We start from the raw sequence: 17,541 nt of genomic DNA, 5'->3' as shown, positions 1-17,541 counted from the left end.
CAGGAATGGTTAAATATATTATTTATTTTGTTGTTTACTTTAACAGAATATGACATTTAATGTCTGTTATGTCTGCTATATCTTTTTCATCTTCATGTGATAAGTCATATTCCAGTATTTAAAAGTATTTGCTTCTTCTAATAGTTTGTCTATTATTGTTTATTTCTTATTGGGTTTTCTCCTTTGAAAGCTATTATTTTTGTCTTTAATTTTGATATTCTCATATCGTATTATTCTGAAATTTACTGATCTCTATAGATCTTTTGATGTAGCTAATGCAATTTGATCATCTTTAAATAATAGCATATCTATCTTTATTTGTGGGTGTATATGTATATGAAATGGGTTATCTAGGTTGTTATAATTTTATTTATATATATATATATATATTAAAAAGTAAAGGTGATAAAGTACATCCTTATGTAGACGTAGGTTTCTGGTTAACACGTTCGCTGCCATGCTACTTTGGCATGGTCTGTTCCCCTACGCTGAGCAGTTTTACTTCTTCAAGGTCAGTACGATAATCTCGTTACCGGAGGTAAACGTCCTACGAGTATACTCGTAGTTGGCTTGTACAGAGCATATACGGTCTATGAGAATACACAGTTTTGATGCCAGCCCCACAAGCCAAGCATTTTCTCTTCTTCAAGGTCACTACAATAATTTCGTTCCCGGCGGTAAGCGTCATACGAGTATACTCGTAGCTGGCTTGTGAAGCAGGTTTACCCACTACGAGTATACTCGTAGTTGGCAGCGAACGTGTTAAGCAGTTCTGTAGGTAGCTTTTGGTATTGAGACCACATTCTAATATAAAGAGTTTATTAAAAATAAACCAAAAAACCCGACAAGTTTTGTGCATCGTAAGACTTGCATCATTATGGGTAATAGTACATAAATGTTTTACATAACCAAAGCTTATTGACAATTAATTGCCCATATTAGGTGTTTTTTATAATTTCACAACTGTTAAACAAATTGATAAACCAGAATACAAATGATATATTCATTACTGTATGCATGTTGGAACATCGCTAGTTCATGTGTGCTATGTCCTAGGTCCGTGGCAATTAAATTTTTGATGAAAGCAGACAAATCTTGTTGTAAAATCAAGCCTTGATTTTTATTGCACTGTGTAGGGATCCTAAGCATTTCTGCAGCTTCTTTAAATTTTCTTGTGAAACAGTTATTATCAATATATCAATATATAGCATTTTTGTTTGTTGCCAGAGTACTTGATGGCTAGTAGTGGTTGTGTGGAATGTCTAAACCTGATTTGTGCTCCCTTCTTTTTTTCAACGTCTTTTACATGCTCAGACATACGGATCTCTCCCGACCTTCCTGTCTGGCCTACATAGCAAATGCCACAAGAGCAATGAATCTCATAGAAACCTGGTTTTTTCATGAGGTGATGTGGCAGTTTCGGTGGATGTAAGAATCTTGATATTTTTTGCAAAAGTAAGAAAGCCACTTATGTTGTACTCGCAGAGCAACATAGTCACTTTTATTATTATTATTATTATGTGACACCTCCAGGGAGTCCAAAGACTCATCAAGGGGAGAACACCTACTCTACATCTTTCTGTCTCCACCACTCAATCCACCAGCTACAGCCGCAACTACACCAAAAGCATCTACCGCCCACCACCACCACTAGTGTTTCCACAGACAATCACAAACATTCATGCCCACTGCAGGATTCGAACCCACAGCCTTTTGGCTGGAGAGTGGATACGCTACTGCTCGACCAACCAAGCTGGCAAAAATTAACTTTCCACCTAAATTAAAACCATCTGAATTCACTTCGGTTTCTATTCCCAAAGTGGGATTCGTACCCATAAGCTGTTGGTTACAGAGTGGGTAAGCTAACCACACGGCCAACAAGGCCCATAATTCCCCAATTCCTTTGTCCATGATATGTACAGCAGCATGATTGCATTCTTGAAATCTTGTTTAAGTAAAGGAGTTGCAAGAGCTATATTAGTACATCCTTGCTATACTCCTCTTCATATATCTTTCGATTCTGATATTTGTTCTAATTTGACTGATATTTTATTTCCTATGTATATTTCTTGAATAGACTGTAAGAGCTGGTTTGGTATATTCAGATTCGTTAACATATTTTAAATAATTTTTATCTATTAATTTTATCCAAGGCTTTTTCATAATCAGTGAAGGCCACATGGGTAAGAGAAAAGAATTTCTTCTTGAAATTCTTTTCTCTTTTTGATTAATAATTTTAGATTGAAAATTGAGTCCATACAAGATTGACCTTTACGGAGTCCATTCTGTTTCTTCTAGTAGTTTGTCCTCTACAGTGCTGTTTAGTTTCTATTTTAATATTCCTGCATATATTTTGTACCCTGTATTTAGCTGACTAATTCCCCTGTAATTATTGAAGTCATCTTTATTTCCTTTTTTGATAAATTGGGATAACCAGTGCTTTTTTTCCCCAAGAGTTTGGGATTTTCCAGAGATCTGGACCATGTTAAAGAATATCAGAAGTCTTTCATTAAAGTTTTCACTTGCATTTTTGTATAGTTCCATGTTTATATTGTCTTCTCGTAGTGTTTCCTATTTTTCATCTTATTTTATTTTTTAATTCTGACATCCTAATATTTTCTGTTAGATTCGCATAAAATGTCGTGACATTTCCTTAATTTATACTTTAATGTGTTCTCCTACTTATATCACTTATCTTAGATTGTCACTGTGTAATGTTATCACTTTAACTATATATTTCTATGGTCTATACACACGAGACTATCGGAACTCTGTACTCTCTTATCTACAGTTAAATCTATCTACACAATTGGCCAATTCTTAGAATGATTAAGTATATTAAATAATTAACAAAGGGTAAACTTCTGAATAGAGTCCGATCCTCGACAGTAATGGTCTGGAGTTACCTCCTAATCAGGTTCTGGCAATATTTATTTGATCAAGCTGTGCCAGCCAGATCCCTAGGTTAGAAATTCCTCTTAACCAAGGAGTAACTTTCAGAAAATATACCAAGCTAATCAATCTATTAATTATTCTTTATCTCAGTTTTATCTATCTCTCTTAAAATACTTTAGTTTGCAGTCATGGTCTCTGTGATATAATTCTTTCCTGCTCAGATTCAGATATTAGCAAGCGATACATTGGATTCAATTCAAGGCACAAAACAGGTTAAGATATTCAAGATACATTTATTAAATTCCTAAGATTACACATTTACAAGAATATACTCAATTGGAATAGAGGTATCCTAAGTTATAAAGTTAAACATAGCAACTGTAATTCGCACAAAATTTTGTTAGCATCTTCTAAATATCCTTACTAGTCTACACATGCTCTCAAAACAGTCACATCGGTAACTTTACAGATCATTACTCACAACAATTCAAATTACTGTTCGTTCATTTAAATACTTGAGAAATAGCCTTTAGATTTAAGACACTGCTATCTAATATTCACTATAGTCTTTCTTCCTACAAATATAAAGTTCTAAAACATAACATCTCTTTTCTTCTATATCACAATATTCCTCTCTTTCTTAACAAAGAAAGAGAGGAATATTGTGAAGGTTTTACAGAAGGTTACATTACCATATTTCTGGAAGTATATTCATTCTGTCATCCTATCCTTACTCCGTCCCACGGAATGTCCAGTCTTCTTCTAGATGATTGTGTCACAGGCTAGGCTTGGACTTCATTGTTCTGCCTTTCCTTCCAGTCACGGACTAGAATCAGCATAGCTTGGCTCGACCCATGTGTACGTATACGGCAGCCAGTTCCTTCAAGCTTACTCGGAAGGCTACCAATTGTCTCCTTGTATGTTCCTTCTGCACGCTATCGATACGATCCTGAACTCGAACTCACCTCGACTTCACAAGAAAATCCCTAGTAGACTACAGACCTTGAGAAGAAAAAAGCACCTTCTACTCTCGGCACCCTCTTTTGCACACGTTTCGTATATTCTATTCACGTCTTCCTGGAGAACTCCGTGCGCGTGCCACGTCTTCCTGGAAAACATCAAGCGCGTGCCGTTCCACGCGTAAGCAATTTGCCGTAGGCTATGCAATTCATCCGAAGTTTTCGTTAGTGGAATTTAAACTTCTGTTACATGCCTTAACTTATATCTTTTCCAATATAATATTCTTACAAAGAATACCTTTTCCAATATAAATTCTTACAAAAATTGACATCATTTACCCTTAAGTAATATTACATAAAATAGTACTAGCATATGATTCATTAAACAATTTGTATTTGTACAAGCATTTTCGTTGTTGTTTAGCCAAAACTTGTTGAATCCTGAGTAAATTATTTCTTTAAGGAAATCTTTTCATTCAAGATCCAACACTTTGTCCATGATATTTTAGATGTACAGCAGCGTGATTGCATTCTTGAAATCTTGTTTAAGTAAAGGAGTTGCAAGAGCTATATTAGTACATCCTTGCTATACTCCTCTTCATATGTCTTTCCATTCTGATATTTATTCTAATTTGACTGATATTTTATTTCCTGTGTATATTTCTTGAATAGACTGTAAGAGCTGGTTTGGTATATTCAGATTCGTTAACATATTTTAAATAATTTTTGTCTATTTATTTTATCCAAGGCTTTTTTATAATCAGTGAAGGCCACATTGGTAAGAGAAGAGAATTTCCTCTACAGTGCTGTTTAGTTTCTATTTTAATATTCCTGCATCTATTTTGTACCCTGTATTTAGCTGACTAATTCCCCTGTAATTATTGCAGTCATCTTTATTTCCTTTTTTTGATAAATTTGGATGGATAACCAGTGCTTTTTTTTTTTTTTTTTTTTTTCAAGAGTTTGGGATTTTCCAGAGATCTGGACCATGTTAAAGAATACCAGAAGTCTTTTATTATAGTTTTCACTTGCATTTTTGTATAGTTCCATGTTTATATTGTCTTCTCATGGTGTTTCCTATTTTTCATCTTATTTTATTTTTTAATTCGGCATCCTAATATTTTCTGTTAGATCACATAAAATTTTACTTCCTTTGAAAATAACTTACTCGTTTTTCTAAATCTATTGTTTGTATTTTTACTTTTTCTCTTATTTCTTTTTTCATGTATTTTATTATTTTATAGGTTTTTGGTTGTGGCTTAGATGTATCCTTTTCTAGTTCTGTTACAAAAGTGTACAACTCTCTTTTTTTTTTTTCCCTTATTTCTCATTCTGCAATCTGCACTTTCTTTTGTACTTTATTTTTGCTTCTACTGCCTTAGAATTTAGCCATTTCTAGTAAATCTCTTTTTCGTTTTTATTATCTTTTCTATTTCTTTGTCCTGGTTTCATAGTTTCCTAGTCCTCTTTTTCCATTCCATTTACTCTTAATTCCTAAGCATTCTGTTGCTGCCTTTGTTAAGATTAGTTTCAGATTTCGACAAAAGCAGGAACAGTAAGCTTAGGAGTAAAGAGGAAATGAAACACACACACACACACGTATGTATATGAAATTATAGCCTGTTTTGACATGATTCCTCTCTTAATTTATGTGCCCATGGAGGAGGCATTAGTTCTTTAAGTTATCTAAAAGATAAGTTCTTTTAGATAACTTATCTTTTAATTCTCTAAAAGATAAGTTATCTAAAAAAAAAGTTATGACATTCCTAATCCATTTCATAAATTCTCTTACCACCTTTTTCAGAAGTGCTTTTTAACTTTGGCTTGGCCATGGTCAATCCTTTATCTTCTGTATTGATAAATATACATTTAGAATCCTTTAAGGAAAAAGGCATAGGCTCCTTTCCATTGAAACCAAGATTATGGAAGAGATATAGATGATATTTTCTTAATTTGGAACCACGATCCAGATTCCATCCAAAATTTCTTGAACTGTCTCAAACAGTCCACACCCAAGAATACAGTTTACTGCACAGTTGGAAGTTAATGGTTCTTTCCTGTTTCTGGATGTCAAACTTACATGTGTCAGAAAATTGAAGATCTCTGTTTATAGAGAATCCATACATACCTTCATGTGCAGTCTCATCATTACCCATCTGAAAAGCTTGACATTATTTCTACATTAGGTAAACATGCTTGCTCCCTGATAAATGAAGAAGATGAGATCACGAAAGAACTAAAGTTTATTCTAACAACATTTCAGAGGAATGGTTATCATAAGTAGACTATTACTAAGCTCTAGTTTAATCCACCTGCTCACTGTATTGAAGATAATGATGTAAAAGATTTTATTTCTCTTCTGTATATTAGCTCCATTTCACCAATCATCATCATCATTGGCTTGACAGTGCTCTGTGGGCCCTGGCCTTTTAACTCCCAAAGTCTTAATATCCTGGGGCATTCCATCTTCCCATCTTCAAGTGTTTTCTAAGTCCATAGAGGCATCCTTTTGTAGAAAGAATGCATTTCTGAATTTAAACACTATCAATTTTTAAAATTAACTACAGATTCCAGGTATATAAAACTACATACAGTTTCTCAAATTTATAGGAACCAATTTTTATTTGAGAAGGATTATCGTTACACATTTTTCTTGTTACTGGCTTATACATATATATATATATATATATTTTTTTTTTATTATTATTATTTTTTTTTTGGTTAATCTGCAGATGCATCTTTTTTTCTGCCTTTTCTAAACTGATAAAAGTTTCTTTCATTGCTTTTTGTGTCCTTCCTATAATATTGATATCATCTGCATATGCCAGAACTTGTAGAAGATAGAGATGCTGGCATTAATATAAGAGGAACTGAAAACCTTTTCAAGCACTATATTAAATATTAAGGAAACTAATGCATCCCCTTGTCGAACACCATTTTTTATGCATATTGGATCAGACAACATGCTTTGAATTTTAATCTGACATTTAGTGTTTATCATTATAGCTTTAACTAAGGCAGTAAGTTTCTAAGATATCTGTAGTTCATTCATTTTCAAGGTCCACCTTTCCTAACTGGATCGTGACCATTGGAAGTTCCTCTTGCAGCTCTCGCTGCAAGAGGAACTTCCAATGGTCACGATCCTCTGCCACCAAGCTCAGGTGTTCTGGTGGGACTCCCAAACGTGTCCACCCAAGGTTTTGGATATAATCTATTCAGCGAGTCCTTGGCCTCCCACCCTCTGGATTGGCAAAGAGGGCCTGCTGGGGGAGCCTCTTTTGTGGCATTCTGACCAGGTGCTGTACCAACATAAATGTGATCTCTCAACACGGAGAAGCAACGGTTGAGTATTGAAGGTTTCTTGAATTGCAGAGCTTCTGACTCTGTCTAGTCTTGTCAGCTCCACTACCCCTCGAAGGAACCTCATTTCAGCTGCTTGGATTCATGTCCGCATTCTTTCGGTCATTACCCAACTATCATGACCATTGGTGAGGATGGGGATATAGACTGTATTGAAGACAGCCAGCTTTGCCTTCTCGCTTAACTCCCACTTCAATACTACCAAACGGCCAAGCTCCCGCAATATTGTGCTTGCTGAGCCAATCCGAGTATCTAGCTCTTCGTTCCACTTTCCATCACTCGTGAATATGGACCCAAGATATTTAAACGTCTCCACCTGCCTCAGTGGGACTCCACTGACATGTAAAGTGCACTGGGATGGTTGTCTTGAGACCACAAATGTTTCAGTTTTGGTCACACTGATCTTCATTCTGGCTTCTGCACAAACAGCTACAAACCTATCCAGGATCCGCTGGAGGTCATCTGCAAAAAGCAGACGTCCAATGCTACATCTTCCAATTCTGACACGCTCACTGCCTTGGCTATGCCTATCAATCCAGTCCATAAATATTATGAAAAGGAGGGGTGACAGAACACACCCTTGGCGGAGGCTAACAGACTGTGAAAGGTTCAGACTTTGTGCTGTTTACTCTGACACAAAACTCCGGGCATTCATACAGGGACTTGATGGCAGCTAATAGTTGGCTATTTACTCCATACTCCTGTACTACTTGCCAAAGCTTATCCCGAGGAACCCGGGCATATGCCTTCTCTAAGTCCACAAAACGTGTAGACAGTCTTGGCATATTCCCAAGATTTCTCAAAGACTTGCCTTAAAGTGAAGATTTGGTCAGTTGTGCTTCTACCAGGATGAGAGTCACATTGATCTTCCTGGAACTTTGACTCAACTATGCTCCTGCACCTTCTTTCCTAGCATATACTTTCCCAGGCAGGCTGAGCAGAGAGATGCCACGATAGTTGCTGCAATCTCTCTGGTCTCCCTTCTTGAAAAACGGTATTATTATGCCTGTCTGCCATTCCTTTGGTGCTCGCCCAGATATCCAAGCAGCCTGACACATTTGAGTCAGCCAGAGAACCCCATCTCGATTTAAGGCTTTTAGCATTTTGGACAAATTTCATCATCACCAGCAGCCTTGCCTGATTTTAGCGATTTTATTGCTGAATGGAGCTCTTATGCTGTGAGACTAGTCATCGCCCTGATCTGCACCTCTTGGATGTCCACAACTGCTGGACCACCTAGGTTAAGAAGGCTCTCAAAGTATTCCCTCCATCTGTGGAGGATATCCTTCTCAGTTGTTAAAAGTGCACCATCAGAGGCCTTAATTGCCATTGCTGTGCACGATTTCCTCCCTCAAATGCGGCGGATGGTCTGCCAGAATACTTTGTTTGGATTTGCATAGGATGAGTCTAATCTTTCTCCAAAGGATTCCCAAGCCTTCTGCTTTGCTGTTTTTACTGCCTCAGCAGCAGCTTTTCGTGCCTCAGTGTACTGGAAACACATCTCAGGTGACCTGACCCTAAGCCAAGTTAGGTAGGCCTCCATTTTTGCCCAAACAGCTTTTTGGACCTCTTGGTTCCACCAAGGAGTCCTTTTCTCACTGCCTGTCACCATGCCAAGCTGCTTTCTACCACAGCATGAGAGTGCAGAGGCAGTGACAGCAGTTCTGAACAGTTCCCACTCCTCCTCAACATCTGCAGTATGCTTGGGAATCTCTTTGAAGCTGGAGGAAATGTCATCTGCAAAATTCTTCTTCACAGCCTCATTTTCCAGTGCCTCCCATTTCGCGCAGTATAGTTGCTTAGGCCTACCAGTGTTGATGGTAGGATCTGGTTGGTGAAGCTGTAGAGTGCATACAACAAGGTGGTGGTCAGTTGACAGTTCTGCCCATCTCCTCACACAAACGTCCAGCACTGAGGAAAATAGGTCTGCTGAGACTATGAAGAGGTCAATCAGAGACCTTTGTCCAAGTGTATCCCTGTTCCAGGTATACTTATGGACTTCTCGGTGCTGAAAGAAGGTATTCATTATGGACAAGCTGTTAGTACAGCAGAAGTTCAATAATTTCAACCCATTCGCGTTAAGGTCAGGGTCTCTGTTCCTCCCAACCACAACCCTCCACGTCTGGTCATCTGTACCATCGTGTGCATTGAAGTCGCCCATTAGCAGGACTGATTCCATGTCTGCCACCCTGTCAAAAGCAGCATACACTTCCTCTAGGAAGGCAGAGTATTATGACTCCAGATTAAGTGCATATGCTTGTAAAATCTTGTATAGAAGGATTTTAGAAAAAAATTTCTTCTATACCGATTTTACTTGGGAAATAAAAATTAATTTAATATAATTATAATTTGATTAATACTTAACTCAAATTTTCTGTATTAAACCTGAAAAAAAAAAAGTTAGAATAAATGCACAGGCAAAGAATTAACTCAGATGGGATTAGCATGTAAGACCTGTGGCGATCGCAACTTGTGAATGTCAGCGAAGTACGGGGTTTCCCGACTTGACTCAGGATTAATTTAGTATGTGTAGTGTAAACTTTTTTTATGTACTTTGATTTAGCATGAATAGATTGTTTTGTTTGTCAGATAACCTTGCCTGATTCTGCCTGACCAATGCACTTCTCATAAAAAGACAGAACCTGTGTGACCTTAAGAGTAAAAATAGCCACAACTGATGAATAGTAGATTTAAACATTGCTTGACTTAGAGATAAATATTAGGTAGCGAAATTTCCATGTTGTGCTGAGCACTTTTTTTGCGTGTATTGGAAGATATACAATTCCTCCACACGATCTCTGATGCCGCAGTCGTAAATACAAATAAATTTTCAGAGATCATTGTGAGAAAGGGCCAGCTATTTAGACAAACGAATTGGCTCCAGCCAGAGGCAATTCCTAAAATTCTAAAATACGTACATGTGAAATAACATAGTCACGACCTTGAGAGGGGGGGGGTTTAAATTGATAGATTGAAAGGATTAAAAGGTAATAGTCTGTTTCAAGCAATGAGATTACACAACTCGGAGTTACGACTGTTAGTTAAGTAAAGTTAAGTAAATTAAATAAGTGAAAGAGAAGTAATATTGAATATTTAAATAAGAATATTGAAGAACACAAAAAATATATTATTTTTACACTTGCATCACAGCCGAGTCGTGGTTTTTCATCTGGAGCCTTAACACACATACTCGTCCCCCCAGTGGGATCCACTCAGTAACACAGTCTGACAGCCGCGGGGACCTGTGATTATCCCCACACCCACCTGAGCAGACATTGTTGGGCTCAGAGTAGTAGAGCTTCCACCCCCTCATCCAGGTCGACAGTTCCAGAGCCTTTCCTCTTGGTTGAAGAAAGCCTGACTAAATCTGGTTGCTGGCGCTTGCCGTCCTCGACCAGTTCCTTCTCCTTTCCTGTCAGAGAGAAGATGTTCCAGTTGCCTAAAGCCATAGTCTGGTGCCACTGTCTTTGCCATTTCCATCTTTTTCTTTGCACTGCCCCTAAAAATCTTCCCAAACAGGTAGTGTGCCCATTGATGGAGTTTCCTCTACCAGAGTGCTGAGGAGTGGTGTATAAGGGAGACTGTCACATATTTTTCCTTCATTATAGTAAAGTAGATTTGTCTATGCTATCATATATATAGCTCTAAAATGTATGAAGATATGGTGTGTTTCAATTCCAAATTCATTGCATTTTTCAAGTAATTGGTGTATAGTAAAAATCTGGTCACTTGTAGATCTTCCTTGATGAAAATCCACATTGCACTGATATGATCGTCGGCTTTTTGAGAGCTCCTGAAAAGATTAGTAGTATTTTGTGTTATAATTGGCAATTTTTACTAGAATTTTACGTAGTATTGTTTGCTTTTTGTTTCTTGGTGTATCTGTGCAATTTTTGTGTGTTTTCTGTGTTATTTTAATTATTATTTTTAAGATAAGATAGCGTACATATGGCATCAATTAAAAAAAAAAAAAAAAAAAATGGCAGCCAAGTCGCCATGTTTGTTTAAGAGTTTTGATGTAAACGAATTTATGCAGTGTGCTGTCTGTGAGGTGTATGCTTTACGAAGAGCGGTGGGAGTCTGGTTAGATGGTGATAGTGGAGTTAATATGTGCAGAAAGTGTAAGGGGAATGAGGATCTATCTTGAGCATGTTTCGGGAGGCGAGAGTGATATTGTTAACGATAGTCAGAATGTAGAAAATGGCAGTGTGATGGAGAATTAAGTGGTAGTGCCAGATAGGTGTGAGAGCGTCGTTGAAAGTGCAAATGAAGGTAGAATTACAGAACGAATGGATGATTTGATTGATAATGAAAATGGTGAGATAAATGCGAGTAGTGAAATTGCACTACTCGCATTTAATGGCGGTGTGATAGAGAATTGCATGGTAGTGCCAGATAGGTGTGAGAGCGTCATTGAAAGTGCAAATGAAGGTAGAAATACAAAACGAATGGATGATTTGATTGATAATGAAAATGGTGAGATAAATGCGAGTAGTGAAATCGCACGTTTGAACGGAGCGATACACAGAGCAAAAAGGCAACTGGAGCATATGGAAAAATGTGTGCTGAACGTACTGACTAATAAACGGCGAAGGTCTGTGACGACAAATAATAGAATGTTCGTAAACGTCAATAAATTGAAGGAGCAAGTGCTGTATGGGGATTCACCATTAAGAGGTGTGATAGTTGAAAGTTTGACGAAATCGTACCAGCCGGGTGCGAACATAAAGGACGTCAGTGAATCTATTTGAATGCAAAAACAGAGGGTGAAAGAGATGATAATCGTGGCAGGAACAAATGATTTGAAAGAAGACAAAATGGAAATGATAGAGGATGTGAGGAAATTACTTGAGGTAGCAAAAGAGAAGAGTGAGAGAGTTAGGTTGGTGAGTATTTTACTGCAGTATGACAGTAAGTGTTTAGGAGGGCCATAATTGCCAATGACTTTATGCGTGGGTTATGTATGGAGAGTGGTGTGGAATTTGTGGATGTGTGGAGTGAGTTCGATGGGTGAAAGGATTTATATAAGATGGATGGGTTACATTTGAATGGAGTTGGTGTACGGAGACTTGAAAAAGTGTTGATGAATGATGTGGAAATGGATATACAGACTCAGAGAAACTAGATTTATTAGGGGGGGGGTAGATATGCAGACTTTAGGGAGGCAGTTGTTGAGTGTATGAATGAGTATAATATGCCTGAGCGAGTACGAAGGACGACAAATCAAAATGGGATAGTTAGTATAAGGCATCAAAGTAGGGATGGGACTAATGGGCTTCTGCAATTCATGTACACTAATGCCAGGAGTATTAGGAACAAGAAGGAAGAGTTTTTGGCCTTGGTTGGCACTTCCAGGCCACAGGTTGTTGGTATTAGTGAAACATGGCTGACAGAAGCTGATAAAGCTAGTGGGATTGAATCCGACGGGTATAGCATGTTCAGGAGTAACAGGGTGAATAAAAAGGGGGGGAGGAGTGTTATTGATGATAGCTGATGAGTTGCAGCCAAGGAGTATAGAAGTTGAACTGCAGGATAGAGAAAAGAGCACATTTGAGGCTGTTTGGTGTGAGATAGAATCTAGCAGAACAAAATATATAATTGGGTGCTGCTATAGACCAGGTGATGGAATAGATGGTGGAGATAGTATACATAGGCAAATAGAAGAAATGAGTGGAAGGAGGGTAATTATTATGGGTGATTTCAATTATGGTAACATTGACTGGAAAGAGGAGAGGGCACATGGGAGGAAGGAATTGGATTTTATGCGGTTATTAATGGACAACTATTAATAATTGTCCATTATGTGTATTAATGGACATCTATAGCTTTAAGAATGTGATTCCTTTGCTGCATTTGTCTGTATGCCTCATTTTTGCTAGTCACACATTCACATTCCATGTCGAACCATAGTTATATTCAACTCTACCTACTTCTCCTAATACGATATCTGCTGTTGTTGCTATGACATTCTTGAGTTTCCCATGCATCATAACATTCTCACTATCGGTTAGCGTAGTAGGCTTTCATTAATTTTTTCACTATATCTGGATTTAACTTGTGATTCCTTCAGTCTTGCATTAGTAAACTTCCTGGCATGGAATCCATACATTTTCCTTGCATTTGAGATTCTGCTTCTGCTCTTTGATATAACTAGATAGTGATCAGCATTTGCCCCTCTGTAGGGGCAAATGCTGACTCTGCACCAACTTGATGTGGTGCATAGATGCAAGATATCAAATGTCTTGCATCTATTAAGATGTAATCAGTTTGGTTGCATCAGGAGACTTCCAAGTCATTTTATAAATATTTTTATGATTAAACACTGTGTTCCCAACAACCATGTTTCTTGAAGAAGCAAAATTTATCAATATATTCCCATTATCACTGTACTTGTTATGTAACTATATTTCCCAATGGTTGGCTTCTCTTTGCTAACTAAGCATTCAAATCACCTATGATAATTTTAATATCCCTTCTTGGGCATTCCTTATAGATTTTGTCGAAATCATCATAAAAAAGACCTTTTACAGTATCATTCTCTTCTTCATTTGAAGCATGTACACAGATAAAATTGTAGTTAAAAAAATATCCTTTGATTCATAATCTACACATTCTAAGTGATTTTACTTTGAAGTCCATAAGATGTTTTATTCTCTTGTTTACAATGAAGCCTGTTCCAATGAGCTTTCTTTTAGAAGCTATAAAATATATGATTCTTCTTTTCTGTGATTCTCTCTCCTGTCCATTTCATTTCTTGTATAGCAGTAATATGTAAGTTATATTTATCTAACTGCTCTAGCAGCACTCTTAGGATTCCAGACTGATAAAGAGAAAGTACATTCTGTACAGTTCTCAGATCCTTAAAATATTTGCCATTTTGTCATTGTTTAGTCCATCTCCAGTAATTGTTTCTTTCTCAAATTCTGTGACATGATAATTTTTCTTGGATGGGTTCACCAGCCCCATGCCCAACACCTAAGAATCCTGGAGGACCAATGTTTTCTCTTAGGGTTGTCTCTCTTAGCTGATTGGTCCCAATTTGAAAGCATTGGGAACTCTTTTTTCCTTTGAGTAACTTCACCATAAAATGTTGCCCAGGAGCCACAGGAAGGACATGCATTGGACTTAGTAGAAATAAATAAGCCTGCATAGCGCAATTGGAAGAACGACTGGAATAGGCCTAAGTTCGATTCTCGTCATGACGAGAGGAATCTTTATGTAGACGATTTCAGTCGAAGGTGAGTTAGCTGATCTCATATGGAGGTAGCAGGGTTTTTTCTCCTGGAAACTCGGGTTTTTCATCCCGCATACAGACAAATCGGCCCTTCAGAACACATGCAATTTACAGACAAAAATTACTAGTTGTGGTGGAGGTGGGCGGTAGATGGCGTTGATGGAGATGATTCGTAGTAGAGGTTCGGTGTAGTGGTTGAGACAGTTATAGGTGTCCTTCCACAGTGAGTCTTCGGACTCCTTGGAGGTATCAGGAATAACAATAATAATAATAAATGGGATTTCTTGAGTTTTATTATTATTACACATATATCGGCAAGATGTTTACCCTCGAGACCACATACTAATCCTTTGACTACCTCTTTTTCACCAAAGTTAGCCAAAATTCTCAAAAATATAAAATGCACACTTGTTTCACTCTTATGACCAAATTCCAATACCTCGCTTCCTACAACAAAATCAAAACATGACAGCTTAAAATATCCAGGTGTTTATCGTCTTTGGTATAACTGCAGTATACCATATTTTGGTCAGATGGAAAAAGGTGATGTACTGTGTATAGAGGAGCATGTTAGAGACATCATCTGTGAAAGAACTAGAGCTGTCTAATTATGTTCTTAATTCTGCTACCCCTGACGATGAAGACTTTACCACTTATCCAGTGATCTGAGATAAATCAAAAACATTTTTAGATGCTACAGTGAGCTTGAAAGAAGAATTGTTGAATTGGCAGGAAATGTCCTCGGTTGGGTTCACCTGAATACTAACCTAAGCTATAGCCTCTCTGATTGTTACTCTTCTGCCATCCAAATTTGGTGTATACAAGATCATACCACATGAACATGTTCAACAATACTATGAGATCCAGAACACCTGTAAACGTCTAGTAATGTATATTTTGTATTTCTCTGTTTTTGCTTTCACGTTATGCATTTGATGAAGTCTCTTAGCAAGATGAAACTAGTTACGCATTTTGAATAATAGTTTTTTTCTGTATTGCTATCCTTCAGTTTTTAGTCATTTAAGTTTCTTTTCTTATGTCAAATAACTGAGTAAATCTGTTGCATCATCTATATATATATATGCATGCTGTGGAGGGGGGGGGTGTTGTATTTATATACATGACCCCAACCCACACATAGCATTTATATAAATTTACACTAGTAATATCTTATGTATATACATGTAACCCTCGTATAACTTGGATGTTAGGTTCCATAGATATGCCGTGTTATATAAATTGCATCATGCAAGACTCAGATCATATACAAAAAGTAGGGTTATGTTCCAAAATTTTTTTTTATTATATAAACAACAAGAACATCCAATAAACATATATTTTTATTTAATTCAGGTAAGTTAAGGAAACAAATACATAGTATAAAATTATAAAAATTACAAAGTTTACATAAACTTCATTGCACATAATGCATAAATGTTTTAGGCGAAATAAAATAAAGTGCATATTTTAATTTTTCATAGCACGAGGACTTGAAGATCGGTTAATAAACATTGGTTTGTCATGTAATTACCTGATGCATTACTACAAAACGGTAGAGTAATTCTATCTTTGGAAACTTTGAATCCAGGAGTTGATATCTTTCATTTTTCAAAATATAGGCGCGTTTTTTTTTTTCCCCCCAATATAACCCAGATTCATCTGCATTGAACACCTGGTCTGCACTATGAATGTTTATAAACTTTTACAACTTTTTGTTTAATAAGATTTCCATCCAAAGGAATTTTCTTTGAGTGCAATCTTCTATTGAAATCATTAGAGATTTCTCCATTTTTCATATTAGAATGTTCCATACACGAGCAACGTGCTTAGCACTTACTGCTGACCCAGCAATAACGCTTTCTCGGATTTTATGTTCATTTTGTTTGAGCGTTCGAATTGTTGATTCATTTAACTTCAAGATCCTTGCAACAACTCCTAGTTTTTCTCCTTTTTTCAACCGATTCCATGATTTAAATTTTTTCTTCGAGAGAAATGAATTTTCTTTTCAATGTTGTTTTTTCCATTTCGTTGCAGTTTGTGGCCATTACCATAAAAATAAATTTTTACATAAAAAAGCATTACATATTGTATGTAACTCACCAGAAAATAAAGTGCTCAGCTTGAGATTAACACACCTATGATTTTTAATGCACTTTCCTGGCAGAAAACGAAGGCAATTTTTCTGCCTTCGTTTTCTGCCAATAAACACTTTATATGGTAAACAGTTGGCGTACATGTGTGCCAATATGTATTTCCCCTAATATAAATTCGCTACTTATAACTACATGCGTGATATGGGCAGGAACAAATTTAACGAATATAAAATTTGATTGTTAAGTCACACGGCAAAAAATATATGAAAACAGAAAGGGTTACTACAATTTGTAGACTATATTATATCGAAACCACATTGAACAAGGGTTACTACAATTTGTAGTAACCCTTGTTGTATAAGTACCACATTATAAGAGGGTTTATCCAAAATACTGTATGTTATACCCGTATAACATACAGTATTTTGGATAAATAAGGAATTTCTCTCTTGCTCTGTATCCATAATATGTCATCTCTGTCGCACATAAATGCTCTATATTTTATACTGTGTATAAAACTCAAAACCTCAACTGTATAGTTTATACAGTTGAGGTTTACACTATTTATCACATTAAAAACAAATTTCGCTAGTCCATTATTTAATATATCTTTAGAAACGTATTTGTAAAATACATAAATGGAATATAGTATTGATAACATCACAAGTAAACTGTAAAAGGAAAGTGTGTCAGATATCATACCACATGAATTATAAATTAATTACAGTATTCCATATTTTAAGGGCCCAATTTGATGTACATTGGTTCAAGGCTAATCCTGCTAGTCGTCCTCCACAGCAAGTATTTGTAAGTTGCAATTTTTGTGGAAAATCTCTTTCTAGCTATCTTCAGTATTTAGGACCAGTTGAAGGTGCAAGATCATTTCCTCGACTTGCCATAACAGCTGCTAACAAATCAAAGGTTTGTAAATTTTAATAGTTATATAATGCTGAATTGTCCTTAGACAATATATCATTCAAAAAAAATTGTATATGGCGTA

General features: G+C 36.6%; 1 protein-coding gene across 3 annotated transcripts in view; it reads left to right on the top strand.

Annotated features, from left to right (window-relative positions):
• Positions 1-17,541, top strand: part of mio (GATOR complex protein mio) — a 349,531-nt gene that overhangs the window by 283,992 nt on the left and 47,998 nt on the right. For all 3 annotated transcript variants that reach the window (XM_090394033.1, XM_090394032.1, XM_090394034.1), the window contains exon 24: positions 17,285-17,462. In XM_090394033.1, coding sequence (XP_090250159.1) covers positions 17,285-17,462 — 178 coding nt within the window. The remainder of the gene's footprint in view (positions 1-17,284; positions 17,463-17,541) is intronic.

Source organism: Typopeltis vanoorti, chromosome 6, assembly GCF_054136105.1.
Source record: "Typopeltis vanoorti isolate ZY-2024b chromosome 6, IOZ_Tvanoo_1.0, whole genome shotgun sequence".
Classification (NCBI taxonomy): Eukaryota; Metazoa; Arthropoda; class Arachnida; order Uropygi; family Thelyphonidae; genus Typopeltis; species Typopeltis vanoorti.
Note: the sequence above shows the minus strand (reverse complement) of the source record. Positions and strands in the feature narration are given on the sequence as shown.